This window comes from Salpingoeca rosetta, assembly GCF_000188695.1.
Source record: "Salpingoeca rosetta unplaced genomic scaffold supercont1.16, whole genome shotgun sequence".
Classification (NCBI taxonomy): domain Eukaryota; class Choanoflagellata; order Craspedida; family Salpingoecidae; genus Salpingoeca; species Salpingoeca rosetta.
The window spans coordinates 107,858-122,857 of NW_004754918.1; the positions used below are offsets into that span (position 1 = coordinate 107,858).

General features: G+C 57.3%; 5 protein-coding genes across 5 annotated transcripts in view; 1 reads left to right on the forward strand and 4 right to left on the reverse strand.

Annotated features, from left to right (window-relative positions):
• Positions 1–314: 314 nt before the first annotated feature.
• On the reverse strand, positions 315–3,371 carry PTSG_12524 (uncharacterized protein; the record flags this gene model as incomplete). The annotated part of the gene is made up of 2 exons (XM_004992364.1): positions 630–3,371; positions 315–406 (listed from the first exon to the last, which is right to left on the reverse strand). The coding sequence occupies exons 1-2, from the start codon at positions 3,082–3,084 to the stop codon at positions 315–317; spliced, it is 2,547 nt and encodes an 848-aa protein (XP_004992421.1). The 5' UTR covers positions 3,085–3,371.
• A 48-nt stretch (positions 3,372–3,419) lies between these two features.
• PTSG_07010 (uncharacterized protein) lies at positions 3,420–8,160 on the forward strand. Its single transcript, XM_004992365.1, has 4 exons — positions 3,420–4,833; positions 5,091–5,320; positions 5,639–6,931; positions 7,214–8,160. The coding sequence occupies exons 1-4, from the start codon at positions 3,521–3,523 to the stop codon at positions 7,762–7,764; spliced, it is 3,387 nt and encodes a 1,128-aa protein (XP_004992422.1). The 5' UTR covers positions 3,420–3,520; the 3' UTR covers positions 7,765–8,160.
• Positions 7,925–10,057, reverse strand: PTSG_07011 (uncharacterized protein). The gene is made up of 5 exons (XM_004992366.1): positions 9,829–10,057; positions 9,366–9,607; positions 8,988–9,128; positions 8,696–8,723; positions 7,925–8,418 (listed from the first exon to the last, which is right to left on the reverse strand). Exons 1-5 carry the CDS (start codon positions 9,934–9,936, stop codon positions 8,326–8,328), a joined length of 612 nt encoding a protein of 203 aa, XP_004992423.1. The 5' UTR covers positions 9,937–10,057; the 3' UTR covers positions 7,925–8,325.
• Positions 10,058–10,499: 442 nt separating this feature from the next.
• On the reverse strand, positions 10,500–10,898 carry PTSG_07012 (uncharacterized protein; the record flags this gene model as incomplete). The annotated part of the gene is made up of 1 exon (XM_004992367.1): positions 10,500–10,898. The coding sequence occupies one exon, from the start codon at positions 10,896–10,898 to the stop codon at positions 10,500–10,502; it is 399 nt and encodes a 132-aa protein (XP_004992424.1).
• Positions 10,899–10,946: 48 nt separating this feature from the next.
• PTSG_12525 (uncharacterized protein) overlaps positions 10,947–15,000 on the reverse strand; it is a 6,110-nt gene continuing 2,056 nt past the window's right edge. Inside the window, exons 4-13 of the mRNA XM_004992368.1 lie at positions 14,367–15,000; positions 14,049–14,165; positions 13,825–13,864; positions 13,452–13,564; positions 13,285–13,333; positions 12,898–13,070; positions 12,645–12,740; positions 12,372–12,443; positions 11,966–12,096; positions 10,947–11,746 (exon numbers count right to left, since the gene is read on the reverse strand). The exon at positions 14,367–15,000 is cut by the window's right edge and continues 555 nt beyond it. Coding sequence (XP_004992425.1) covers positions 11,260–11,746; positions 11,966–12,096; positions 12,372–12,443; positions 12,645–12,740; positions 12,898–13,070; positions 13,285–13,333; positions 13,452–13,564; positions 13,825–13,864; positions 14,049–14,165; positions 14,367–15,000 — 1,912 coding nt within the window. The 3' untranslated portion in view covers positions 10,947–11,259. The remainder of the gene's footprint in view (positions 11,747–11,965; positions 12,097–12,371; positions 12,444–12,644; positions 12,741–12,897; positions 13,071–13,284; positions 13,334–13,451; positions 13,565–13,824; positions 13,865–14,048; positions 14,166–14,366) is intronic.

A 15,000-nucleotide genomic window follows, 5' to 3' on the forward strand; every position in this document is an offset into this window, starting at 1 on the left:
AACACTCACGCGCCTCCTCAACTCAAGCACACGCCTTTCCCCACGACGACGACCACCACCACCATCTGTGTTCACCTTGCTGTCCTCCTCCTCCTGGGGTGTGTGGGTGTTGCGACGTCGTGTCTGGCGGTGGCTGCTGTGGCGCCTGCCAGTGAGCAGCTTGGCCGTGGCCTTTGTCATCGTCGACGCAATCGATGCGGTGCGCGCAACAAACGTGCGGGGGCGCTCGCCAACAGAGTGCACGCTCACGGTGCAGCCAATGTCAGATCGATCTCGGTGAAGACTTCGTTCAACGCCGCGCCCAAACACGACACTCACGCTTTCAATGAGGCTGCCACGTCCTCGAAGCTCCTCCTGCTCATCCTCCTCTGCGCTTCCACCACCACTGCTGCTGCTGTTGTTGTTGCTATTGTTGTTGTTGTTGTTATTGTTGTTGTTGTTGTTGTTGTTGTTGTTGTTGTTGTTGTTGTTGTTGTTGTTGTTGTTGTTGTTGTTGTTGTTGTTGTTGTTGTTGTTATTGTTGTCGTTGGTTCTGTCTCTGCTCGTGTCGCGGTTGTCCTCGCAGCGACGGCGTGCATGGGTGCTGCCGCTGGTGCCGCCGGCGCCATCCACAGATCGGCTCCTCCGACGCCGATGCTTTCCTCGTCCTCCTCTTCCTCCTCCGCGCTCATCTCTTGCCGTGGAACCGCCAACACTGACGGCCGTGCTGCTGCAGCCGCTGCCGCCACGTCCACGCCGTGTGTCGCCCACTGCGCTTCCACTCCCACCATCACTGCCGACGCTGTGAGGCGTGCGTGTGTGTGCCTTCCTGTCTCCTCTGTGTGTGCGCCCACGGTGCTCTCGTGATGAACGGTGGTCAGTCTTGCCAGCTGCCTTCGTGTGCTTGCCAGTCTTACCGCCACGAATGCCGCTGCCACCATCTGCAAGATCGGCAGCATCATCGTCGTCATCTTCGGAGGGCGATGTGGACGCTGTCGACCCCACCACGTCTTGGTCCTTGACCGCTTTCATTGTAGGTTTCGTCTTACCGGCACGCTGCTTGCTCTGTATCTTTGTTTTCCCACCTTTTCCATGCCTCTTCTGCACCTTGTCTCTGCCGTGTTTCCGTCCACGTGCATCGTCATCCTCAATATCACCATCATCGTCGATACCATCAACATCAACTTCGTCACCCTCAGCGTTGCTTCTGCTGCCGTCGCCATCACCATCACCATCATCACCATCACCATCATCACCATCATCATCATCATCATCGTCATCATCATCATCATTGTGGTTGCGCCGGTGTCTGCTTTGTCTTCTCCGCCTCCTTCTCCTCTCGCGGCGTGCATGCTCGCGTTCGTCCTCGTCAAGATCGCTGCTGCTGCCGTCCGTGACATCGCTCTCATCATGATCGTCGTCATGATCGTCGTCACCATTGCCACCACGCGTGCGTCTGCGTCTGTTGCGCCGCTGGACATCCCGCTCTCTGCGACTCTGCCTCCTCCTCCGCCTTCCGCCGCGCCGCCGCTGCGCGCCCCTCTCCCCGTACAAATCAATGTCATCGTCATCGTCATCGTCGTTGTCGCTGCCATGGTCGATGTTGCGCAGGCTGCCGCAGCACATGCAGCACAGCCCACCGCGGTCGCTGTCGGAGTCGGAGTCGTGGAGCATACCGGAGGTGCGGCGACGACGCAGGCCGCGCCACCCGCACAGGCGATAGCAGCAGCGTGGCGGCGAGTTGCAGCAGCACATGAAAAAGGCGCAGATGATGCTCAGCCCCGCCAGCGAGCCCACCCCGGCAACCACGGCAATCTTCGCCTGCGTCACGGTGTCGCTGCTCGCAGCGTCGTCGTCACTGTCATCAGCAGAGTTGGTGAGGGTGGTTGGCGTTGGCTGTTTGTCCGAGGCGACAGGGGCGCACGTGGCGTCGACGGTCAGGTCAAACAGCATGTCGTTGAACTTGAGGCGGTTCCGCACAAACACCAGCAGGCCTTGCTGCGTCGGCCGGGACATGTTGACAGAGAGGGTGCCTTCGCCGCGGCCAACCTGCTCCGTGCCTATGAGTGCAAACACGTCGATGATGGCATCGGTGTTCGGTTCGGACTCAGCGGCGCGAATGGTGACGAGGTCGCCTGCGGTCTGGCATTGCGGCAGGCGAAACCAGCGGCCGTGGTCACCGCACGCCACCAGCGCTTGCTGCTGCGTTCCGTCGATGCGCTGCACGTCGTGTGCGGTGGTCGCATTGTTGAGGGCATCCGGGTGCAGCTTGGGGCACGTGCAGTCCTCGCTCGCGCTGTCGGCGGTGATGGAGATGGAGAGCGGGACGGTTCTGTTCTGCGTGACGACGGTGAGGCCGCACCGCCACTGCAACGGGAAAACCCCTTCCCCGGATGCGGACTGCGGCGTGACAAACTCAAAGTCAACGGAGAAGAACTCCTCATCGATGCTTCGCGTGGCATCCCACACGCGCGTGTTGGTGCCGTCCACCCGCAGCTCCACCCTTGCCGAGGAGATGGTGTCATATGTTGCCTCCAGGCGCACGGCGAGGGTGCTGCCACGGCAGGTGGAGAATGCGAGCGTCGGGGAGTCCTCCACAATGTCGTTCACGACCAGTGGCAGTGGTTGAAGCTCCAGGGCCTGCGCATCCTCGGGGGCGGTGGTTGTGAACTGGAGGGCTGTTGTTGTGGGCGGTGGTGCGGATGTGCTGCTGCCGTCCACGGGGAAGGCTCGCACGCCGTTGTGATTCTTGTCCCCGTTGCTGATCACGACAAGAGCAAGCACGATGAGAGCAGAGGCTGCCGTCACAGCGCGCCACCACCGCAGTGCATGCCGTGTCCTCTTTGCCGCCACTCTCGTCGTCATGCTGCGCTGTTTTGATGCTGGCGCTGTTGTTCGTGTTGGGGTGGTTGTCGGTGCTGTTGGTGCTGGTGCTGTGGCCGTTGTTGTTGGTGCTGGTGCTGTGGCCGTTGTTGTTGTTGGCGCTGTTATTGGTGCTGTGGCCGTTGTTGTTGGTGTTGTCGGTGCAGAGACTCCTGATAGCAGTGCTGTTGTCGGTGTTGAGACCCGTGCTGGTGTTGGCGCGTCCATGAAGACGCTCATCATCTCTGCGCAGCCACAGGGTACAGCGTATGCAAGCACGTCCACGACTCACTCAGTGAGTGTCAGTGCAAAGTGATTGTGGCTCATGGTTCCCCGACACATGGTGAGTTGTGCATGTAGCGTCGCTGCGTGTGCTCTGCGTGTGCATGTAGTTTGCTATGCGTGTGCGCGCGAGTGTGCGTGTGTGTGGGTGTTGGTGTGTGTTGGCAGTGTGTGTTTGCGGTGGTTCGCCATCATCACAATCGCAGCAGTTGGTTGTGTAGTTCGGATTTGGCGCGGCAGCCGTGGCGGACACAATGTAAATTGTGGTGTCGGGGTGGATCCAATTCACCCTGCCTCCGCTGCTTCTGTGCTACAGCGGCTCCTTCCAAAACAGCAACACACCACCACCCACACACACCCACACACCCACACGACAACCCCAGCCAGCCAGCCAGCCATGAACCGCATGCAGATGGCGATGGGTCCGCCCACTTCAGCGAGGACAGACGACACGCCTCCACATATTGGTGTAGTGGTCACTGATACAGCAACGGCTGCTGCAACTACTGCAACGACAACGACAACAACCACTGATTCAGCTGATGCCGAGAAGAAAGAGACGGAGGAGGTCAGCCATCAAAACGCCGAGGCTGCCAGCAACGCTGTCAGTGACGATGAGGACGAGGAAGAAGATGGCGAAGACACAAGTGTCAGTGCGAGCGACACGTCCAGCGACGAGGCGGACGAGGATGATCTCGCGGCGTTTGCCAGCACCGTGATGGCGGAGCTGGAAACGTGGCTGGAGCGCTGCGACGCCAGGCAGAAGCAAGCGCAGGGCAGCAAGAAGGGCAGTGACAGCGGCGACCAGGGTACCGTCTCCGCTGCCCAGTCCCACGACGACTTGGCAGACTTGGAGGATCTGCCCGCCCTGACGGAGTACGTGAGCAACTGGACCGGCGCGCCAGAGGTGACTGCGGCGCTGCTGGAGCGCGGAGACCTGCAGACGAAGCTGCTCAACCTCGTGCCGACGCTGAAGCCCGTGCCGCTCCTGTTCCTGGGCGCATCCGCCTCGGAGAACGAGCTGCAGGAGTCCGTTGTGGCCCTGGGTGTGATTGACAAGCTCAAGCTGGCCCTGCAGGCGACGGCAGATCTGGTGGACGCCGCATCCGTGGTGGCGCCCGGCACCAAGACCGGCGATGTCGTGCACGCCGTGTGCACCCTCATCTACATCATGGGCACGGACCACAGCCAAAACTTCACCAACCTGGTGCCCATCTCCACGGACCCCAGCGCCGTGCGGGCGTTTGCTCGCGTCTTCACCAGCACCTGGTCGCAGGGGGAGGGTCCGCTTGCGGAACTGACCATGCTGGCAGCCGTCAAGCTTGCTGCGTCCATCAGCGACCCCAAGCTCCTGGAGGACTTTGTCACCACCACGCAGTTCCCCGTCCTGCCCGCAATGCGCTTTGAGGCCAAGCCAAGCCTGCGCCTGGCGTGCCACCTCATGCAGGCGTACGCTGCTGGTGGCGCGGCCGGTCGCGTGCTGAACCAGTTTCCCTCCATCCTCAACACCGTCATGGATGCGGTGCAGGATGCCAGCGACGCCAGCAGCGCGGGTGACGCCGGTATCGCCTTGTTCAATGGCACGGACAGCACCACCGGCTCGCAGGCCGTCAGCCCCTTTGCAAAGACGCTTGTGGATGTCTTTTCCCGCGCACCAAAGTACTCCCGCGTCTGGAATGGCGCATACGGCGCCCTCGGCAACCTCTGCAGGTGCGCGCAGGCGTGTGTGAAACAACAAGGGGGAAGGGGAAGGTGTCTCTGTATGTGTGTGTGTGTGCCTGTCTGTCTGTCTGTCTGTCTGCCTGTGTATCTGTCTAAGAAAGTGTGTGTGTGTGTGTGTGTTTATGTCTGTTGGGCGACCCCTTCACTTCTTGCACACACACACACACACACACACTCACTCACACACTCACTCGCTCACTCACTCACTCACTCACTCACTCGCTCACTGACACATGTGCGTGCAGGTACCTTGGTGATGAGGGCTTGACCTATCTTCGCGAGCTGAAGGTCCACAACCTGTTTCACCCGCTCATGCACTCGAGCAACCCCAAGGACCACCCGGCAGACGCTGCGAGCATCGTTGCCAACCTCATTGGACACGTTGAACAGCACCCGTTGCTCAAGGCAAGCGACAACATCATCGGCATTGTGCACACAGAACTTGAAAAGGCCTGGGCCAACGAGGACCTGGAAGGTGTGATACCCTGCGCTGCGTGTGTGTGTGTGTGTGTGTGTGTGTGTGTGTGTGTGTGTGTGTGTGTGTGTGTGTGTGTGTGTGTGTGTGTGTGTGTGTGTGTGTGTGTGTGTGTGTGCCTGCCTGCCTGCTCTCCCTTTGTGTGTGTGTATTTTGCGTACGTGCTCTGACTTTACGCCCTCTATTTCTCATCCATCCCACGGATATCTGACTTTGCCGCTGCCGCAACTGAACACGGACCCCACGTGCACCCCAACCCCTCCTCTCGTTTTGTCTCTCCGCCCCCTCCTCCCTTCCCTTTGTTTCATCCTTGCGCAGGCCGCACGTCGGAGCCGTGGGAGCCACTGCAAGGCCTGGCCAACCTCTCTGTCAACGACAGCAACAAGCCCTTGATTGCCAACACATGCCTCAACCTGGTCATGGACATTCTCGAGTCATCCCGCCCAAAGGACAGGCTGACGGACAAATTTGCCATCAAGGTGATTGCGAACCTCGCTGTGACAAACGCGCTGTGCGGACAGCAGGACCGCATTCTCCGCGTGTTCAAGCGCATGCTCGAGGCCTCCTCCAAGGCAAAGGAGGACCCCGCCCACCGTACCCCGGCGCAACACGTGCTGACCCCAGAGGTGAAGCAGGACATTGGCCTGACCATCTTCCGCATCGAGAGGCTCAACACCATGGAGGCAGCAGCACCGCCAGCCAGCAGGCAGCCGGCGAGCGTGCGCCGCGGTGCCTCCCACCACCGATTCAACAATCAGCAGCAGAAGCAGAAGCAGAAGCAGAAATCAGGGGCGCGCGGGCGCAACATGCTGCGGGCGACAACACTCGACGCGCCAAACACTGAAGATGGTGGCCTCGGTGGCGCTGAGCGTGGTTCAGGTATGTCTGTGCCGACAGTGACGCGGGTGCAGGTTGGTGGTGGCAGCATGGCGATGGGAATGGGACTGTCGAAGGCAGGCGAGGTCTTGAAGCGCAACAACGCGATGGATGCAAACGACAATGACAACAACGCTGCTGAGAATGGAGCAACGAATGCGCTGTCGATGCCAACGGACACAAGCGGCAAGATGACGGAGGAGCAGAAGGACGGGAAGGAGGAGGAGGAGGAGGAGGAGGAGGAGGTGCCTCAAGCGAAGAAACAGGAAGAAAGCGCATTCAAGATGGGACATGCGGACGATGTTTCAGACAACAGCGACGATGACGATGATGACAACAGCGAGGATGATGAGATGACCAACGCAGCGGTGAAGGAGACCGATGTGGGCGGCGTGATCACGAGCACGGACATGTCTTCGCTTCACAAACCGGCGCCTGTGGTCAGAGAAGTGTCGCACACGCAGGTGGCGGAGGCAGCGCCTGAGGCGGGCGAATTGCAGCAGGAGCAGCAGTTGAGGCCTGGTCACATTATGCTGTCATATCCATGGAAGCACCAGAGCTTCATGCTGCGCGTTCGAAACGCGCTTGAGAGCCACGGGTACAAAGTGTGGATGGATGTGGATCATGTGGCCGGGAGCATTTTGGAGTCCATGAGTGACGGGGTGGAGAAAGCCGACGTCATTGTCATGTGTCTCTGCGAAGCGTACAAGACCAGCACGCCCTGCCGCACAGAAGGTATGATGATGTTGTTGTTGTTGTTGTTGTTGTTGTTGTTGTTGTTGTTGTTGTTGTTGTTGTTGTTGTTGTTGTTGTTGTTGTTGTTGTTGTTGTTGTTGTTGTTGTTGTTGTTGTTGTTGTTGTTGTTGTTTTGTCGTCTTGGTGGATGTGGGGCCAACATCGTCGTCTATGCTTTTCCGTGTGATCCACGCAACCACATCATCCTTGTACATACATACACACTCACACGCAACGCATACACTCACACGCAACACGCATACACTTCCGACTTTGTACCAGGCGAGTATGCGTACAAGCTGGGCAAGCCAATCGTTCCCATCCGCCCGGAGGTGTATGTGCCGGACGGGTGGCTGGGCGCGCTGTGCGCAAACCTTCTCTATGTCGACTTCACCACGGATGACGCCATGTTCTGGGCAGCGCAGCAGCACATGCTGTTGCAGCAGGTTGGTCGCTACACTCAGCCGCACACACCCGCCAGCAGCGGTGTGCATCCCGGAGAAGGCTCGCTGACGACGACGACCACAACAACTACGTCGGCAGATGGCAGTGGTGGCAAAAACAGCCGTGGCGAGAAGAGCGCGGGTGTTGGCAGCGATGGCATTGACTGGCGCACGCGTGCACTCTCCGCAGAGCACAAACTTCGCGATGTCATCAACAGGGCCGCTGAACAGGCCGCATCATCACCAACAACAGCACACGGCATTCATGGCGGCGAAGGCGGGAAGATGCAGCTGGGCGAAGTGTTGGCAGCTCTATCTCGCATTGAGGACCGCCTCAACAATCCGCCCGCACCAGAGCAAGGCATGTACTGTCGCTGTTGCATCTCATAGCCGCCGTGCGGTCACGGAAGGCGCACAGGAGTGATGGTGGTGGTGGTAGTGTTGATGGTAGTGGTTTTGAGGTGGTCTAACATGAAGCCCCCTTTGTGCTGCGACTACGACCTGCAGCACTCACGTGTGGCGCTAAGTGTGCGTGAATTACATTTGTACCTCTTATTCTGATTTCTAATGTGTGTTTCACGTGTTTCATGCTTAAAGTGTTCATAGCCGTGTCTTGTTGACTGTTGCTGACTGTTGATGTGCTGGAATTGCCAACTTGCGTGCATACTGTTTGGGCTGCCTTGTTGTATTCGGTTGACGTGTTGGTGGTGCACGGAGAAGGGGGGGGGGGAGGCAGTAGCAATGGTTGTGGGATGTGTAACAACAACAGTAAACGTTCGGCATGGACCACGGAACGGAACGTGAAGCAGGTTGTGGTGAAAGTGACGCTGTGACTGACAAGAGCAGCAGTAGCAACAACAACATCAGCACCAAACAACCACATCTGATCGGCGCGGGCAATTGTGTGGTGTGATCAAGCCCGTGGCAACCGCTGTCTCGGCATCGCGCCCATCACAGGTCCTTGAGAGGGAAGAGCTTGCCGCCAACGCGAGGAATCATGAACTGGATGAAGTCATCGTGGTAAATCTCCATAATGCCGCCCTCCTATTTATTGTGTGTGTGTGTGTGTGTGTGTGTGTGTGTGTGTGTGTGTGTGTGTGTGTGTGTGTGTGTGTGTGTGTGTGTGTGTGTGTGTGTGTGTGTGTGTGTGTGAACAGCGGTGAGCGGTGGCAAACAAGCAAGATCGGCAAGGGAGCGAGTCGGAAGTGTGAGCGTGTTGCGTTTGAAACCCCGCTTTCTTGAGCCCAATCGCACACCGATGACATGCGCGCAGGACACTTAAACAGGACGTGCATGCAGGTCAACAATTCAGATGCCCTACCTCTTCACAGGAGCAGTCCATGCCGGGGCTGAAAGACAACAAGACGAGGGAGGGAAGGAGATCCAAAATCACACCAACGGCACAAGTGCACACGGTGTATGAGCGGATGCACGAGACAAAGGCAGCCGTGACACAAATCGTACATGGTGTCGCCACCACCACACAGACGCAAGCAAGCGGGTTCAATGCACTCATGCACACGCACACGCACACACACGCACACGCACACGCACACACACACGCGCACACACGCACACACAGACACACTCTGTCTCTGTTCATCCAAACCGACCAAGACTTCTTGTTGATGCGTGGGTACACCAGCATTGGACCCAACATGTAGCTGAGCACGTTGCGGAACGGGAAGTATGTGGTGTAGCATGGAATCTCGTCGGTTTCATGGCGCACACGCATGCCCTTCTCCTTCAGGGTACTGCCAAGGATGTTTGTGGGGTGGGGTGGGTGATGAGATGGCCGGTACAGCTGAAAGCAGCAGGCACACAGTCAAGGCGAAGAAAGCGAGTGAAGCACATGATCAAAGCGAGGTTGATTCGCGCGAAGGAAAACAAGGCACGCACAACAACACACAAACACACAACACCAACACAATCCACAACACAACACACGACACAAGATGCAGACACACAATACACATGACAACGCAACATACGTCAGTGTCTCCTCGTCGAGGGGCTTCTCAAAGGCCATGCCAGCAAACGCGCGCAGCTTGTCCTTGGCCGTCACGCTTGGGTCATCATGGTACAGACCACAGAAGAACGAGTGTTCAAGCTTGAGCTCCTTCTGGATCTTCTCCACCTTCTCAAACACGGAGCCAATGTTCTGGTACGGGCCAATGTGCGTAAAGCCGGCAATCTGGCACTTGGGAATGCTTGCAGGCACAAATCGCACAGCCTAGTGCGAATGCGTGTGTGCATGTGTGTGTGAGTGCGAATGTGTGTGCGAATGCGTGTGTGTGCGAATGTGTGTGTGTGTGTGTGTGGGTGTGTGTGTGAGTGTGTGAATGTGTGTGTGTGTGTGTGTGTGAATGTGTGTGTGTGTGTGAATGTGTGTGAATGCGCGCTGAGGAGAAGGATATGACACACACGCACTCACTGATACGCAAAGAGTCTCACCTGAAAGACACCCATGTAGGCGAGGAGGAGGACGACGACGAGCACCACGACCAAGGCAACCGTCACCAGGTCGCACTCACAACCGAGGAACGAGAGCGGGTGCAGCATTGTCGAAGGTCGTATGGGTGAAGTAAGGTCGAGTCAGGAGCGAGGAAATAGGGAAATGCACGTCCGCAGAAGCAAGGAAGCAGCCAGTGGCAGTGACAGGTTTGTGCAATGGAGGACAGCGGAGAGGAAAAACAGCGAAAGGTTTCCGTCAACGTTCCGACCCAAGGAAGAGCGGAAGACTTGTCGAGGAGTAAGCTGTGATGGCCACAAACAAAACATACTGCGACACAACGGCTGAGCGGCTTTGTTTGAGATTGACAACAAGATGTCGAGAGGGGTGGTGTGAGGTATGTCTTGGTGACATGACAGCCGTTTATGAACAAGAACCTCAGCACCTTCACCGAATCTCGCTACACGAATCTTGACAGGCATGCATAGGTATAGGTAGCACAAACACACACACACACACATACAAAGAAGCAAGGAAGCAGACACCCAGACACTCATTGGAAGAAAGAAAACCCTCTCACCCCTAGCTCCCACAGGTCACACACACACACACGCACGCACGCACACGCACACACACGCACACACAGAATGTCCGTCTCTCCGGTGTCCTGTCCTCATTCCTCCTCTTCCACTGTCTCAATCAGTCGCACCAACTCTGCACAAATCATGCCGTGCACCGCCTCCTCCGTCTTCACAAAGTACGGGCGTGCACAACTGCCCTTGAACGGGTTCCCGCCCGCCTCCGCCAGCACCTTCACCCTGTCCATGCCTCTCAGCGCAGGCAGCACGCGCTCCAGCAGAAACTCGCACGCCAACATGCGGCGCTGCATCATGTTGCTCTTGGTGGTGCACATCTCAAACGTTTTGATGAGGGAAGTCCAGTCATCCACCACACTGTGTGCCACCCGCTCGCAGTGTTCAATCTTGTCCAGTATGCGATCCGACCGTTCCGGAAGCTCACACAGCTCAACAGGATACTCGGAGCGAATCCCACCATCAACGACATCTATCATGCGCACCCTCCCTATCCCACCACCACGTTTTCATCATTGCACGTGAAGGGCACCGATGTGTTTATGTTTGGCGTTTTTCATGTGGTTGTTCGCCCCAACAAATCTTCAAACTATGTGCCAGTCCGCATGCCAACACACACACACACACACACACACACACACACACACCCACTCACACACACACCCACTCTCACATACACACATACTCCCCCCCCCCTCTCTCTCGATGAACAAGCAAGACACACCGCGAAGAGTCACGCTACACCACAGGTTCGCATCAAGTAACTAATCACGACCACAACAACAATAACAACACCACGAACAACAAGAACAATCAACAGCGACGACGCACGTGCATGCGTCACGCCTTCTGCTTCCTCCCCGCACTTCGGGTCCGCTTTCCACGTGTAACAACACCGCCAGTTGCAGTGGTCTTCTTGCGCGATGAGCGTGTTGACACACCCGCGCCATCCTTTGACGGCGCCTCCTTTGATTCCTTACCACCATTCTGCCGCCGTTGTTGTTGTTGTTGTTGTTGTTGTTGTTGTTGTTGTTGTTGTTGTTGTTGCTGCTGTTGTTGTTGTTGTTGTTGTTGTTGTTGCGCTGCACTGCGCCCGTCAGTGCCTTCTTCGCCATTCTGCTGCGGTTGCTGCTGGCCAGCCTCGTTCTTGTGTTGCTGCTGCGGGCTCACAGCTGGCAGCGTATCTGTGCGTGGCGCAAGCACGGGCAGAAACTGGTCGGCAACAATCTCCACGCCGCCCGCGTCGCTGTTGGTGCGGAAGAGCGAGAGCCCAAACACAATGCGGTGGCAGAACAGCCTGTGCACCAGCGTCATCACCGTGCTGACCCTGAAAATGAGCGTGCAAGCACACGAGCAATCGCACACGTGTGTGTGTATGTGTGTATGTATGTGTGTGTGTGATTGTGTGTGCGACGAAGTGCGAGGGTGTCAGACATAACACGTGTGCACTTCAATGCCTGGCAGCGCCGCCATCATGGTGCACGCAGCACCAAACACAGCATTCCTGCTCGTACACCTCCACCCCCCCCTCTCTCTCTTGCCGGACCTGGTGTCTCCTGTCCAGCCGGAGAGGAAGAAGGGCGGGATTGCGTTGACCAGCATGTCGCGGCAGAGTTTGATGCGTGATGGCGTTGGATGCGGCGCTCCGTCCGGCACCAGCAGCGCATCCAGCGTCAGCTGCAGCAGTGGCGGCGTGTGTGTGTGTGTGCGTGTGTGCGTGTGCATGTGTGTGTGTGTGCGTGTGTGTGTGTGTGTGCGTGTGTGTAAGCGACTTGTGCGAGTGAGTGCAAGCCATCTGCACGGGTTGTGTACGTCTGTGAACGGGTGTCAACCACTTATTTTGTGCAATGGCAATACAAAAGGGGAGCATGCATGCGTGCAAGCACTGGTACAAGAACATTCCAAATGTGACAGCGTGGTGTGCCAGGGGTTGGCGCTGACTGGTGCCGCACCGTGCTGTTGAGGGAGCGGATGGTGAGCAGCCAGATTTGAGGCGGGGACTGCGCCAACGTCACGTCGTTTGGCTGCACACACCGTGTCAAACGCACATGGATAAAATGCAGTGAAGCACAGCCATCAGTCAAGTGTCCTGAACAGAGCACACAAGAACCACCACACACCACCATCACCACACACCACCATCACCACACACACACACACACACACACACACACACACACACACACACACACACAGACACACACACACAGCCATGCAGCACCCACCAGGAACTCGCTGGAGTCTGAGTAGATGTGTGCGTCGAGAGGGTTCGTTGGATTCTTTGTGCTGGCAATGGCCATGCCGCACTTGAAGTACCGCCACTGTTGTAATTGACGTGTTGATGTGGGAGATGAATGAACGGTGATGAGGGTGACGAAAAGCAATCGGACAGGGCATGGCGTGGTAGGTGACAATCCCAAGGTGAGACACGCACACACACACACACATACAGCATTGCAGGCTGAAGACTGTACGCACGGTGAAGGCGTCGAAGATGCGAGCACCAGAGCCCTTGCGCTGCTTCATGCCTGTGCGCGCGTGCTGCAGCCTGCTCTCGCCCTCCACAGCATCGCGCGATGCCAGCGCGGGCGCAACCGCCGTCGCTACCTCCTCCGTCTCCGAGGAGATGAGCGCTAGCCGCGTCACGTGCCCTGCCAGGGAGTGGCGCGTGCAGTCATGTGTGTGTGTGTGTGTGCGTGCGTGAGGGTGTGTATGAGGATGCATGTGTACTTGCGTGTTTTGAACTTGCGTGCTTGGTGTTGTTGTTGCTGTTTTCGCGTGTGCATAATGTCCATGGCCGCAGAGGAGAGCAGCAGCACAAAACGTTCATACACACACACACACACACACACACACAATGCGCACCTTGAATGTAGACATGCCGTCGCTCGTTCAAGTGCAGCCCTTGCACAATCTGAAAAAAAAAATGCGTCACAATTTACGCGTCAGTGGGGTTGGCAGCACACGCCAGCACACGACTGCACACAGTTTGGCACGCAAGAACACGCATTCACGCACACATACATACGCACCTGCTTGATTTCTTCTGCTGTGTGTATTTTGTCGCGTGTGGGCAGATCTGAGATGTGTGCGCTCACACGCGGCGGCTGCGGCCACGTGTAGAACCCGCCAATCCGCCCAAACTCTGCACGGCAGCGGTTGTTGTTGTTGTTGTTGTTGTTGTTGTTGTTGTTGTTGTTGTTGTTGTTGTTGTTGTTGTTGTTGTTGTGGTGGTGGTGGTGGTGGCACAGAAGACGTGAGGGAGATGATAAGCACAGCCGTGGCAGTGAGCACAGAATCGATGGGAGAGACAAGTTGACGAGGTGGATGTACGGATGCGATCATGGGCGTGATGGTGGCACTCGCATGCAAGATAAACAAAAACAAGCCTTTGACACCGCATACCGAGTGGAGGATCCGGTGTCCAGTGAACGAGACTCGCCACCTGCACAAGTGAAACATGTGAGGCCACAGCATGCGGGTCTGCAATGCGTTCGCACCGACAAAACAAAAACGAACAAAGACCAGAACCCTTACACTTGCATTTGCACCCATGTTTCCACACACACACACACACACACACACACACACACACACACACACACACACACACACACACACACACACACCTCTGGGGTCTGTGTGAGCGGGTGGTTGTTGTCCTGGAGCATGACATATGTGGAGCCGGCGGTAGTGACGGCGTGCAGAGCGGGGGGACCGCGACTGGCAATCAGCTGCTGTCGAAGCTGTCGTGGTGATGGTGGCGGTATTGGTCGTGGTGGTGGAGGTGGCGGTAAGGGGGTCGTGGGTAACAGGTACGTGCTCAAGAGCAAAGGGACACAAACACAAACACACACACGTGCACCACACCCACACCCACACCCACACCCACACACCCACACGCACACGCACACGCGCGCTCGCCAGCATCAGCACCGTGGACCGACCTTGCAGTATGTGATGCCGAGGAGGGCGCCTGGAGCAATGGCGTCAAACACTCCCGGCTGCGATGTGTATCCCATCTGCACAACAATGTCGCGTGCAGGGGCAGAGTGGTCGCGAAGAAGAACCCAGCGCAGGAGGCGGAACGAGCCACGCGCCGTGCGTCGCCGCTCCACACGGCCAACGTGCAGCACCACGCCCACCACGGTTGCATACTGGTGGTGACGGCCGAGGAAGCGTGCGCGGTGCACGTGCGCGGCAAAGTGAGAACGGAGCACTATCCTGCTGAATGTCAGCGGCGATGGAAACGCCTTGAGCGCGGGCGTGCTGCCTTGGGTGTGCTGGGGGTGAGCCTGATGTTGATGGGCAGCACTAGTGGAAGCAGATGCTGGCTGTGAGCCTGCAGCTGCAGCTGCGGCGGTCTTCTTGCTTTGCTTGGGGTGCTTCTTCGTCTTGGTATTGTTCTTCGGTTTCTTTGTCTTGGATCCGTCTCCGTTCGCTTTCGCCGGCTCCTGTTCCTCCCCGTCGTCATCTTCATCATCTTCAGCAACGCTGTCATTGTCATCATCGCCTTCATTAACGCCATCACCACCACCACCGTCACCATCAACCGCACCATTACCCGATGCGAGTGCGGGT

Coding starts and splice junctions, on each gene's coding strand:
- PTSG_07011 (XM_004992366.1), bottom strand. CDS start 9,936: ATGCTGCACCCGCTCTCGTTCCTCGGTTGTGAGTGCGACCTGGTGACG. Junction 9,129..9,365: donor CTCGACGAGGAGACACTGAC/GTATGTTGCGTT, acceptor CATCCTTGGCAG/TACCCTGAAGGAGAAGGGCA. Junction 8,724..8,987: donor CGCATCAACAAGAAGTCTTG/GTCGGTTTGGAT, acceptor GTTGTCTTTCAG/CCCCGGCATGGACTGCTCCT.
- PTSG_07010 (XM_004992365.1), top strand. CDS start 3,521: ATGAACCGCATGCAGATGGCGATGGGTCCGCCCACTTCAGCGAGGACA. Junction 5,321..5,638: donor GGCCAACGAGGACCTGGAAG/GTGTGATACCCT, acceptor ATCCTTGCGCAG/GCCGCACGTCGGAGCCGTGG. Junction 6,932..7,213: donor CACGCCCTGCCGCACAGAAG/GTATGATGATGT, acceptor ACTTTGTACCAG/GCGAGTATGCGTACAAGCTG.